We start from the raw sequence: 12925 nt of genomic DNA, 5'->3' as shown, positions 1-12925 counted from the left end.
CAATATCTCATCAATAGAATTTTTGATGTATTTCAACTATAAATACAAAGTGTACATTCTATAAACAATTCATTATCATACTTTATCAAGTACCATGGGGCCATGATGCCTTTTCTTCTCAATTGTCATATAGTTTTAGCCTCATTAAACTAGAACAATGTAATTAATATAAGTTAGTATACCAATAAATTAATTGAAATTGTAAAAAAAATCTAATTTGTAATCTCAGAAAATAGATTTTGATCTAAAATTATCAGAATTCATTAGTAAATGCTGTGTTCCTTTATACATTTTAGTTTACCTAAATAGGATTCCTTTCTCATTTAATATTGAAATTAGCAATAGGTAGGTCTCAGTAATAGATGGTATTTATTTATTTTTTAAAGATATTTATTTATTTGAAAGTCAGAGTTACACAGAGAGAGAAGGAGAGGCAGAGATAGAGATAGAGATAGAGATAGAGATAGAGATAGAGAGAGAGAGAAGCCTTCCATCCACTGGTTCACTCCCCAATTAGCTGCAATGGCTGGAGCTGAGCTGATCTGAAGCCAGGAGCCAGAAGCTTTTTCCTAGTCTCCCACGCAGGTGCAGGGCCCAAATTCTTGGGCCATCTTATACTTCTTCATAACAGAGAGCTGGATCAGAAGAGGAGCAGCCGGGACTCAAACTGGCACCCATATGGGATACTAGCATTACAGGTGGTGGCTTTACCCGCTATGCCACAGTGCTGGTCTAATAGATGGTAATTAACACCATCTATTGTCACAAAGACCTACATAGCTTAAGTATCTATTAGAATTTGTAAATGTGCAGAATCACTTTCTAATCTTGGGAAAAGAGTGCCAAATTTGAAGGACAGGGGTGGTTATTGTGGCAAAGCAAGTTAAGCCACTGCTTATTATGCCAGAATCCATATTGAAGAGCCATTGTGAGTCCTTTTGCACCTGGGAAAGTAGTGGGTGATGGCTCGAGCATTTCATTCCCTGCCACCCATGTGGGAGACCCAGATGGAATTCCTGGCTTTGGCCTGGCCCAGCCCTGGTTGTTGCAGATATTAGAGGAGTCAATTAGTGGATATAAGATTCTCTCTTTCTCCCCCTTCCTCTCTCTTACTCTCCTCTGTCACTCTGCTTTTCAAATAATTAAATATTTTTTAAAAAACCGTACTAAACAACAAGTGCTTTCATCACCTGTATCCCTTTATCATCATCAAATAATACTTACTACACTACCCCAAGTACGTGATGCTGGGCTGCAGACAACTCAATTGAATTCCACTGTCTCTGTCCTTTTTAAGTAAGAGAAATTTGCTCGAATATTATGCAGTACAGAAAGAGAAAGTGAGAGTTAAATATCAGATCCCAGTAATGTGTTCTGATGTGCTCTACCACAACCAGCATTTTACAATAATTCTAGTGTACTCTATGTTTTTGTTCTAAGCTAAAACTGAACTTGGGAGAAAATTTCATTTCCTACAGTAAATTTGCAGTGTGAGAAATGGGAAATAATGTCCCCAGGCGGTGTCAGAATGACTGCTGCTTTCCTTGCACACTGCAATTAGAGTTCTAGCTCCAGGTGACTGGGTAGGTACCGACATGGGCCATTCCATCTTGATTGACGGACTTGTGAAACCAGCTGGGTAGGGGATTCATGGGATCAAGTGGAGGATTCCTTTGTCTTCAGGACTGGTTTTCAAATAGACCTTGGGTTTCCCAAGTAAACAAAACCTACATTCTCCTTCACACATGTCAGAATCAAATGTAGAGTTGGAAAGCATTCCAGGGGTGAGCTCCCCAACAGCCAGCAGCTCTGTACAGCATCTGGAACAAACTTGGGCTCAGTCTTTACTTGCCATGTTTTCATGAGAAGGTTATTGCTTTGGGTTGCAGTTTTAGCACTTGATGCTCTTTTTTTTGCCTGTTCAGAGAGTTTCCCTCCAAATGGTGCTGTGGACTAAACAACAAAACATATGGCCCAAGAATATGCTCATTTTTCCTGAAATTGATATGTGGTTTTCTGACCAAATTAAAATATTGTATTTCTATAATATTTTAAAAAGAACATAAGTACCAACAGGTGTGTATTGCTTTAATAAGTGATAGAAATTTTTGTTATACAGCAGTAAATAATTGTTAAGCCACTATGGAAGTCAGTTTGGAGATTCCTCAGAAACCTGAATATAATCCTACCATTCAACCCAGCCATCCCACTCCTTGGAATTTACCCAAAGGAAATGAAATTGGCAAACAAACAAGCTGTCTGCGCATTATAGTTTATTGCAGCTCAATTCACAATAGCTAAGACCTGGAACCAACCCAAATGCCCATCAACAGTAGACTGGATAAAGAAATTATGGGACATGTACTCTATAGAATACTATACAGCAGTCAAAAACAACAAAACCCGGTCATTTGCAACAAGATGGAGGAATCTGGAAAACATCATGCTGAGTGAATTAAGCCAGTCCCAAAGGGACAAATATCATATGTTCTCCCTGATCGGTGACAACTAACTGAGCACCAAAGGGGAAACCTGTTGAAGTGAAATGGACACTATGAGAAACAGTGACTTGATCAGCTCTTGTCCTGACGGTTGATGTACAATGTAATACTTTATCCATTTTAGTATTTTTTTGTTCTAGTACCGTTGGTTGAACTCTGTAATTAACACACAATTATTCTTAGGTGTTTAAATTTTAACTGAAAAGTGATCCCTGTTAGGAATTTGGAAAACATTATGCTGAGTGAAATAAGCCAATCCCAAAGGGACAAATACCATTGTCACTTCCTTCTATCTTGTACTATCATCAAATTAAAATAGAACTATATTCTTAATTTCATCTTCCTTCCTAACTAACCCAGAATCTTACATTAAGTAATTCGTAGCCCAGGATACTAATCTCTAAGAATCTTCCCAGTCAGATACAAAATAAACTTGGCAGCTGAGACCTGATTCTTGAATTTCAGGCAGTTATATCTAATTACTTCCTGGAAAGCTCTACTTGGATGTTCCATGTACAACTGAAACATAACTTGTTAAAAAAACTGAAGCCATCATCTATGAAAACCAGCTTCTACTTTGGCATTCCTAGTCAGTGATTGTCATTCTACCCTACCCATGTGTTCAAGGAAGAAGGAAATCGGGGAGCTGTCCTAGACTGTATTGTTCTCCCATATGTTCAATTTAGCTGCTATCCATCTCTTCCTCTCCACTGTTACTGATTTAGTTCAGGTCTTCAGCATGTTTTAAATGAAAAATATGCCAAAATGCATGAATATGTATACACACATGCATACACATGCACACTTATGCATGTGTACATGCATAGATGTGCATTAGTGTATACAAACACTATTTGTAATGGCCAGCACTAGAAGACTAGTAATGTAAATCATGCACGCACAATGTCCAGTATAATAGAACACTGTACGGATATTAAAATATTGATATGTATACGTAAAGGGTCTTCAAAAGGTTTGTAGAAAATTCAAATTTGGAACACCTGCATCCCATATCAAAGTGCTGGTTCAAGTCCCAGATCCTTCGCTTCCAATCCATCTTCCAGCTAATGCATCCTGGGAGACAGCAGATGATGGCCCTGGTGCTGAAGCACCTGCTGCCTACATGGGAGACCCAGATGGAGTTCTTGGCTTCGGGGTTCATCCTGAGCAGTCCCGCTGTTGTGGGCTTTGGGGGGAGTAAACCAGAAGATGGAAGATTCCCTCCTGCCCTCACCCACGACTTTTCAAGTAGATTAAAACAAACTTTTTTAAAAAAAGAAATATTTATTTATTTGAAAGCAGCCTGACAGAGAAGGAGAGAGAAAGAGATCAATCTTCCACCTGCTGGTTCACTTCCCAAATGTCTGTAAGAGCTGAGGCTGAACCAGGTTGAAACCAGATGACAGGAACTTAATCTAAATCTCCCACGTGGGTGACAGGAACTCAAATACGTGTCCCATCATCTGCTGCCTCCCAGGCACATTAGCAGAAAACTGGGTCTGAAGCTGAGTAGCCATATCGGCCACTCTGATATGGGATGTGGAAGTGCCAAGCAGCTTAAATTACTGCACCACAATGCCCATCTCTCATATTTTTGAACATTTTACAGTTTTAGTTATTATTTATTTGAAAAGTAGATAACCACACACACACACACACATACTCAGATCAATCTTCCATCTGCCAGTATACTCCCAAAATGCTTGCATCAGCTGAGGCTAGGCCAGGCCTATACCTGGAGCCCCGAACTTCATCCAGGTCTCCAAGGTAGGTGGAATGGACCCAAGTTCCTGGGCCCTCACCTACTGCCTCCCAGAGTATGCAATAGCACAAAGGTGTATCAGAAGTGGAGGTAAGACTCAAACCAGCCAATCCAATATGGGATGCTGGTGTCCTAATTGGTGGCCTAACCACTGTCCCACAATGCCCACTATTGAATTTATTCATATTATAATAACTTCTAAGGCTGACAAAACAAGGGACTACGTTTGAACTTAGTTACAGAATAAAACTATTTAAATAGTTTGAATGCAATCTGTTTAAATAGAATGAATGAAATAGAAAGTGGCTGGGAGGTATTGCTAAGTTCCCAGAGATATAATATTGCATCAAAGCACTCTTCTCTTTTCTGCATTTCTCCAACGTGAGCCTTTTCTAGCTTTTACAAAGCCTAGGTTTGAACCATGCTCTAGAAGAAAAACAGAAGAGATATGTTGGGAGTGCTGATAATGTGCAGCTGAGCATTGATAAGCCCTGGTTAAGGAAAGCTCAAGAGAATGAGTGATGTTTACTAGGAGTGGCTCTTTGAGAATAGCTGGGCCTCTTAAGAGTATCCATTCTTTTCAGCCAGATCGGAATGCCTTTAGGGCTGATTCTGAGGCCAGAGTTCTATTTAGGACATCTGCCATTCTATGAGTCTGCTGAGTATCTCACTTCCCATGTTGGATCACTCTCCCCTGTATTTATTCTATCGGTTAGTGTTAGCAGGTACTAGACTTGTTTATGTGCTCCCTTTGACTCTTAGTCCTTTCATTATGATCAATTGTGAACTGAAATTGATCACTTGGACTAGTGAGATGGCATTGGTACATGCCACCTTGATGGGATTGAATTGGAATCCCCTGGTATGTTTCTAACTCTACCATTTGGGGCAAGTCAGCTTGAGCATGTCCCAAATTATACATCTCTTCCCTCTCTTATTCCCACTCTTATGTTTAACAGGGATCGCATTTCAGTTACATTTCAACACTTAAGAATAACTGTGTATTAATTACAGAATTAAACCAGTCATATTAAGTAGAACAGACAAAAAAAACTACTAAGAGGGATAATGTATTAAGTTGTTCATTAACAATCAGGGCTATTCTGATCAAGTCACCGTTTCTCATAGTGTCCATTTCACTTCAACAGGTTTCCTTTTTGGTGTTCAGTCAGTTGTCACCGATCAGGGAGAACATATGGTATTTGTCCCTTTGGGACTGGCTTATTTCACTCAGCATGATGTGTTCCAGATTCCTCCATTTTGTTGCAAATGACTGGATTTCGTTGTTTCTTACTGCGGTATAGTATTCTAAAGAGTACATATCCCATAATTTCTTTATCCAGTCTACCGTTGATGGGCATTTTAGGTTGGTTCCAGGTCTTGGCTATTGTGAATTGTGCTGCAATAAACATTAGGGTGCAGACCGCTTTTTTGTTTGCCAATTTAAATTCCTTTGGGTAAATTCCAAGGAGTGGGATGGCTGGGTCGAACGGTAGGGTTATCTTCAGGTTTCTGAGGAATCTCCAGACTGACTTCCATAGTGGCTTGACCAGTTTGCATTCCCACCAACAGTGGGTTAGTGTCCCTTTTTCCCCACATCCTCGCCAGCATCTGTTGTTGGTAGATTTCTGCATGTGAGCCATTCTAACTGGGGTGAGGTGAAAGCACATGAGAGTATTTCAGGCATGGAAAGCCAAGACACTCTGGCAAAAGATCTCTGTGAGTGAGATCCCAGTGGAAAGAACAGGTCTTCAAAGAAGGAGGTACCTTTCTCTGAAGGGAGGAGAGAACCTCCACTTTGACTATGACCTTGCCTAAACAAGATAAGAATCGGAGAACTCAGAGGGCTTCCATAGCCTTGCAAACTCATGACTGGAGCATAGGGAGATTACTGATGCCATAGACAGGAGTGTCAATTGGTAAAGTCAACAACAGGAGTCACTGTGCACTTACTCCTCATGTAGGATCTCTGTCCTTAATGTGCTGTGCATTGAGATTTAATGCTAAAACGAGTACTCAAACAATATATTTCACTTTGTGTTCTATGGGGGTGCAAACTGTTGAAATCTTTACTTAATGCATACTAAACTGATCCTCTGTAAAAAAAAAAAAAAAGAAAAGAAATTATCAATTCCCAACTTGACTTTCACTGGGATTAAACATGACAATAGGTCTGATCTGATTTCATCATCATTTAAAAAAATCATCTATTATTTTTCACTTTATGTTTCTGTGTGGGAGCAAACTGTTGAAATCCTTACTTAATGTATACTAAGCTGATCTTCTGTATATTAAGATAATTGAAAATGAATCTTGATGTGAATGGAAGGGGAGAGGGAGTGGGAAAGGGGAGGGTTGTGGGTGGGAGAGACGGTATCGGGGGGGAAGCCATTGTAATCCGTAAGTCGTACTTTGGAAATTTATATTCATTAAATAAAAGTTAAAAAAAAAAGAGTATCCATTCTTATGAACTGAAAGATTCAGACCACCTAAGAAAAGTCTTTACCTCTTGTCTCAGTGCCTAGCCCTGGGCACTTATCTGTTGTTGTTATGTGCTGTACTACGGACTCTCACATATGCTATGTTTTTTTATTTATTTATTTTTTGGACAGGCAGAGTGGACAGTGAGAGAGAGAGACAGAGAGAAAGGTCTTCCTTTGCCGTTGGTTCACCCTCCAATGGCCGCTGCCGCCAGAGCGCTGTGGCCGGCGCATCGCGCTGATCCAAAGCTAGGAGCCAGGTGCTTCTCCTGGTCTCCCATGGGGTGCAGGGCCCAAGCACTTGGGCCACAGCAGAGAGCTGGCCTGGAAGAGGGGCAACCGGGACTAGAACCCGGTGTTCCGGTGCCGCAAGGTGGAGGATTAGCCTAGTGAGCCGCGGCGCCGGCCATAAGTTATGTTTTTAATCCTCACAAAAACTTTTAAATTAAATATTATGAATCTCCTGTTTTATAAATTAGAAAAATCTAAATTTTAGAGTAGTTAGATAATTTGCTAATGCTTACAGAGTAAACATCAGAGCCAGGATTTGATCCCTAGTGTCTCAGCACAGAACCAAGTTCTTATCCACTAGTTATAGTGAAAGGAGATTACACAGGTGGGTGATGAAGGGTCCATGAAAATAATATAAGGGGACCCAAAGGACAGGTTTAAGAGATCAAGCAGGAAGTGGTTGGAACTACATAAGCCAGAGAGCTGGAAGCCGATCTGGTGTTGTCAAGTCTCTTGATTTCCTAGGAAAATCCAGAATCCAGAATGGCCACTTCTGTGTGTCCAGAATGACTACTTCTGTATTAAGCACTTACTGTCATAGTTTGAGTCAGTGCTGATTTTCTGGAGCATTTTGACATGTTAGCCAACTAGCTGGCAGTTCCATTGTTCACAACCTGGAAATTTTCCTGCCTCCTGAGTTCCACATAATTGAATTTATTGTCACAATGAATGGGCAATCCCCTTGCATTTTGTGTGGAGATGATTTGGACAACAGATAAAGCAGGTGAATAATTTTTAAATCTCAGTCTCAAAATGTATAAATTAGTTTTGAGAGTGCTGGGAAAATGCCTGCCTGCCTGCCTGCAGGGCCAGTACTCACAACAGACTTAGCAAATAAAAGTCTTTGACTGGAGACAAATCACCTAATCTCCTGCTTCCCTTACCCAAACATCTGAAATAGAAACTTTGATGAACAATATATGAGGTTGCAGCTCAGACTGAAAACAGGACCTTACTTCTCTCTCTCCCCTGACTCCTAAAAAGTAAAAAAAGTTATTAAGCGCTTATTGAAGTAGACAGTTCACACATCTTATTACATTTAACCCTCATAAGAACCCCGAGTAGATAAAACTTCATACTGTTAAAATGAAAAACAATCTAGATTATAATAGATAGTTATACATATATTTCAAAAAAATCACTGAGCAAATGGAAACAGTGGGATTCCAACCTACTTGTCTGTGGCTCCAAACAATACTTCCTGGATTTCAATTTCCCCATTTTTTTCTGCCTCCTCCTAATTCATTTAATTTTCACTTTCATTACACAACGCTTTACTAGACATTTCAGCTGCTGCCAAGTTGGTGTCATTGCTATTGCCTGCATGTACACTCTGTTCTCAGTAACTCCGATCATGTTCAGAACAAGCTTCATGCCTCAATATCATTCTCCACAAAGGAACAGCCAAGGCAATCCTTTCTCTGCAAATATTGGTCAGATCAACCACCCTCTTTCTACCCTTCAATCTTTGCCTTACTCAAATATTTCAGTAATGGTTTCCCCATCACCTTAAAGATGAGGGTTAAACTCTTTAACTGACCCTAAACCACCTACCTCAGGTTATTCATGTTTACTTCACTCAGCTTCTCATGCCGTGAGACCTCTTTTTTCATTCTAGCCTTACAGTGAGATATAACAAGTCAGGTGTCCTCTGCCACCAGGCCTTTACACACACTGTCCCTTCTGAATAGTAAACTCCCACCACACTTTCATGGTCATTACTCATACTTTCTTATGCCCTTATTTTAACATTCATGCTCCAGGAAAATCTTTCTCAGCCTGTCCACAATTTATGATATTATAGTTCACTTCTTGGGTACAAAACTTAATTTTACATCTACTTTGCTGGTATCATCTGCTGATAGACTCTAGGTGGCACTGGATGGAACCACTTTTGTACATTATCATATTTATAACACCTCTCAATCCTTGCTCAGTTTATTGTTGTAACCGATGATTGAATCAATGTTTCTGTTTATAATTCTCCCCAAGGAGAATCTAGAATGGTTTTCCTTTCATTCACTATTTAAAAAGGTCCGTGGGCACAAACGTTTAGCATTGGAATATCCACATCCCATGTTCAGTGCCCTGGGTTCAAGTACTAACCCTACTGCCTATTCCAGCTTTCTGCTGCTGTGCACCCTGGGAGGAAGCAGATGACGGCTCTAGTAACTGGGTTCCTGCTACCCATGTGGGAGACCTGGATTGACTTTTTGGCTCCTGGCTTTTGTGTGGCCCAACCCTGGCTGTGGGGATTTGGGAAGTGGATGGGCGATTTCCCTATCTGTCTCCACATTTGTCTTTCAGAGAAATAATTTTTTAAAGAGAAAATGTCCATGAAGTTTGGTCCATCCATTCAGTGAGCATAACCTTCCTTTTTCAAATATCAAATTGTTAAGTTCCACATTCTTAGTGTTAATTTTCTCTTTCTCTGTTCCTAGATGTACCACTTAACATTCACAGTTACACAGTATAGTTTTGCCTTCTCACCACTCCACTGCCCCTCTCCAATACCTGAAGCTATACCACAAAATATTTCCAGTTTATATTTTGTACTAAATAAATACTAATGTGAGATTTCATGAAACCCATTAGGAAATTCATGGAATAAAATGTGAGAACAACAACTTCAGCTGATCACCATTGCTCTCCCTTTGTGATTTCATGTGGGGGACTTCGAGAAGTTAAAAAAAATAGTGTGGTGGAACATAAAAATGTGTTGAAAGGAAAATAACAGAGAAATTTCAGCAATTCAATTGAAGATAGAATTGTGAAATTCATGTGGAATGGAACCTAAGGAAAGCATTTTATTTGTAAATAAAAAAGTCCAGCTTATATTGATTGAGATAATCCATCAAGTACCTTTACATTTATAAACTCATATGCACTGAATAACAGAATCAATATGAACACAGTAAAACAGAGATACAAGGAGAAACTGGAATAACAGCAAAATACCAGGAAGGCTTAACTTCATACTTCTAGAAATGGTCATCAATATTAACAGACATAGTAGAAAATACATTCATCCACATACCCTCTGTGTAAGATTTAACCCATCGGCAAAGCTCTCACATGATTTGCTAATAATCTTATGGCAGTGAAGGAAATTTTTTCATATCCTAGGATCAAAGAAAATTTCAGCAGCTTGCTACAACTAGGTACTATTAGTGTGGGCTAGGTGGAAACTAGTGAGGGAAAAGCTAAGAGCCTTCTAGCAGTCTCTGTGCCATAGCCCTTTACTACACACACACACACACACACAAAAGCCATGGAAAGGGTTCCATGACAACTCAACACATCTTCCTGAGCCTGCTCTTTCATGCAGAAGATGCCATGAAGAACATATGTGTACTGGGCTCCACGTGGAGATGCCGTGAAAGGTTCCCAGAGATTATGACACACGCTGAACCCTGCCCAAGTTCTGCCTCGTTTGTATATTCAATTAGGGCAGCACTGTGTACATGACAAAGGTTGTGGCTAAGCCAGGGTGGGGCCATTCTAATGAGTTGCCCACATTCACTTCTGAGTGTGTACTATCTCTTTAATCTGTTTAAATAAATCCTGTTCCCATTCTTGTATTTCATCTATGTCACTACTTTGAATTCATCTGTTACACTGAGAAAAAAATCTTGGAATAAATCCAGCTGGGAACCCTCCATACATCTCCTCAACACTTTTAAAGGATCTAGTGGAATGGTAGACAGCATAGTGGAAATACATCTAATCATTTGAAAAATCTATAAATTAATATCCTGATGCATTTTAAGTTAAAGATAGAAACATAAAACTGACATATGAAATATATAAGCAAATTATACTTGATATTAAAAAATAGAATGCGAGAAAATTTATGGTATCATATGAGGATTTTTAAACATAAATTCATTTAGTGAAGACAAATATAAAATATAGTTGTATTAATATAGATATTTTATGATATTTAATTTGGATCTTTTTGTAATCAATTATTTCAGATAAAGTAGAATTTCCCCCACAGACCCATCACTTTCTATCACAAATCTGATGTATTTCAGGTACTTCTTTCTATACTCTTAATAGACACTTTTAGCATGAAAAGACATATAAGGTCATTTTATTTTTTACGTATGTGGTGTATAACAAAACTCAATTTGCTTTCTCATTTAACTTTACATTTTCAGGATGAATTGGTACTCATTAACACATGTAGAGAATACATTCATTTTAACTGTTGGATAAAATTCCATTTCATTTATTTGATTCATTTTGTGTTATTATTCTTTAGCTAGTTTTCTCTTGTTTTCAATTATAAGCAGTACTGAAAGACCATCATTATAATTATCTTGTTGGATATATGTGAAAGAATTTCTCTATACCTGAAAGTGCATCTATACCTGATAAGTGATATTATCATGGAATTAGTTATACCTAAAGAGTGTAACTATATCAAAGAACAGAATTGAAGAAGCACAAAGTACACCTTCTCATACCTTCCTAGATATTATGAAATTGCTCTCTAAAATAGTGGCAACAACGCACACTGTTGTAAGCAGTTCCCATTTCTTCAAATTGTTAACTCTATTGTCAGATACTTTCGTTTTTTCCAATTTGATGAATATACATTATTTAATGTTGCTTGAATTTGAACTTCCCTTTTTATTATTAGGTTATTAGTTATGTTGAATAGTTTTCCTTCCACTTACTGTTTCTTTGTTTTTTCTCTTCTGTGAATTCTCTGTTTATATACTCTAAACATTTCATTTTTTTAAGATTTATTTACATATTTAAAAGAGCTACAGAGAGAGAGAGGGAGACACACAGAGACAGACTATAAAAATTTCAATAAAAACAAAAACATAAAAGTGAATTAGAAATTATAAGAATTATACATTAAAAGTAAGGACAGGGTCTGGTACTGTGGCATAGCAGGTAAAGCCATTGCCTGCAATGCCGGCATCCCATATATGTGCCATGAGTCTGGCTGCTCCACTTCTGATCCAGCTCTCTGCTATGGTCTAGGAAAGCAGTAAGAAGATGGCACAAGTCCTTGGGGCCCTGCACCTACATGGGAGACCTGGAAGAAGGTCTTGGTTCCTGGCTTCGGATCGGTGCAGCTCTGGTAGTTGTGGCCATTTGCGAAGTGAACCAGTGGATGGATGATTCTCTCTCTCTCTCTCTGCCTCTGCCTCTCTGTAGCTCTGACTTTCAAATGAATAAATACATCTTTAAAAAAAAAAGCAAAGAACTGCATTTTTGAAAACACTGATAAATTGAAACATTTCTTGCAAGCCTGAACTAATAAATGTTGTTAGAAACATAATTGATAAGATAATCCAAGAAATAAAATAAACAGATAATAAAATAAAATTATTTGTAATCTTTTACTAATGTATTTAAGTCTAGGAACTAAATGGACACTATTCTTTGCAAAATACAAAGAATAAACTTAATGTGTTGTCCAATGTGAATTAATGCTATAACTAGTACTGAAACAGTATTTTACACTTTATGTTCTGTGTGGGTGCAAACTGATGAAATCTTTACTTAATATATACTAAATCGATCTTCTGTATATAAAGATAATTGAAAATGAATCTTGATGTGAAAGGAATGGGAGAGGAAGTGGGAGATGGGAGGGGTGTGGATGGGAGGGAAGTTATGGGGGGGAAAAGCCACTGTAATCCATAAACTGTACTTTGGAAATTTATATTTACTAAATAAAGTTTAAAAAAAGAATAAACAACTCATTAGTTATAAAATTAATGTAAAAAAATATCTATAGCAAATAGAAGAAAGCAAACAAGCACAGTTGCATCCAATCTCCAAAGGCAGCTGGCCCAGAGGTTTTATGTTGTGTTTATCCCAATCTTCAAAGAGCAAGTAGCTGTTATTTTCGCTGCATTAGTGCA

At 38.5% G+C, this 12925-nt stretch overlaps 1 protein-coding gene across 1 annotated transcript in view; it reads right to left on the bottom strand.

Annotated features, from left to right (window-relative positions):
• The window catches only part of LOC138843166 (coiled-coil domain-containing protein 66-like), a 134236-nt gene extending 126632 nt beyond the window's left edge, over positions 1 to 7604 (bottom strand). Inside the window, 1 exon segment of the mRNA XM_089328662.1 lies at positions 7568 to 7604. Coding sequence (XP_089184788.1) covers positions 7568 to 7604 — 37 coding nt within the window.
• Positions 7605 to 12925: the final 5321 nt, after the last annotated feature.

This window comes from Oryctolagus cuniculus, chromosome 3, assembly GCF_051225735.1.
Source record: "Oryctolagus cuniculus isolate XC-2025 breed Fujian yellow rabbit chromosome 3, ASM5122573v1, whole genome shotgun sequence".
In the NCBI taxonomy this organism is placed as follows: domain Eukaryota; kingdom Metazoa; phylum Chordata; class Mammalia; order Lagomorpha; family Leporidae; genus Oryctolagus; species Oryctolagus cuniculus.
The sequence above is the reverse complement of the archived record's forward strand: the minus strand, read 5'-3'. Positions and strand labels throughout refer to the sequence as shown.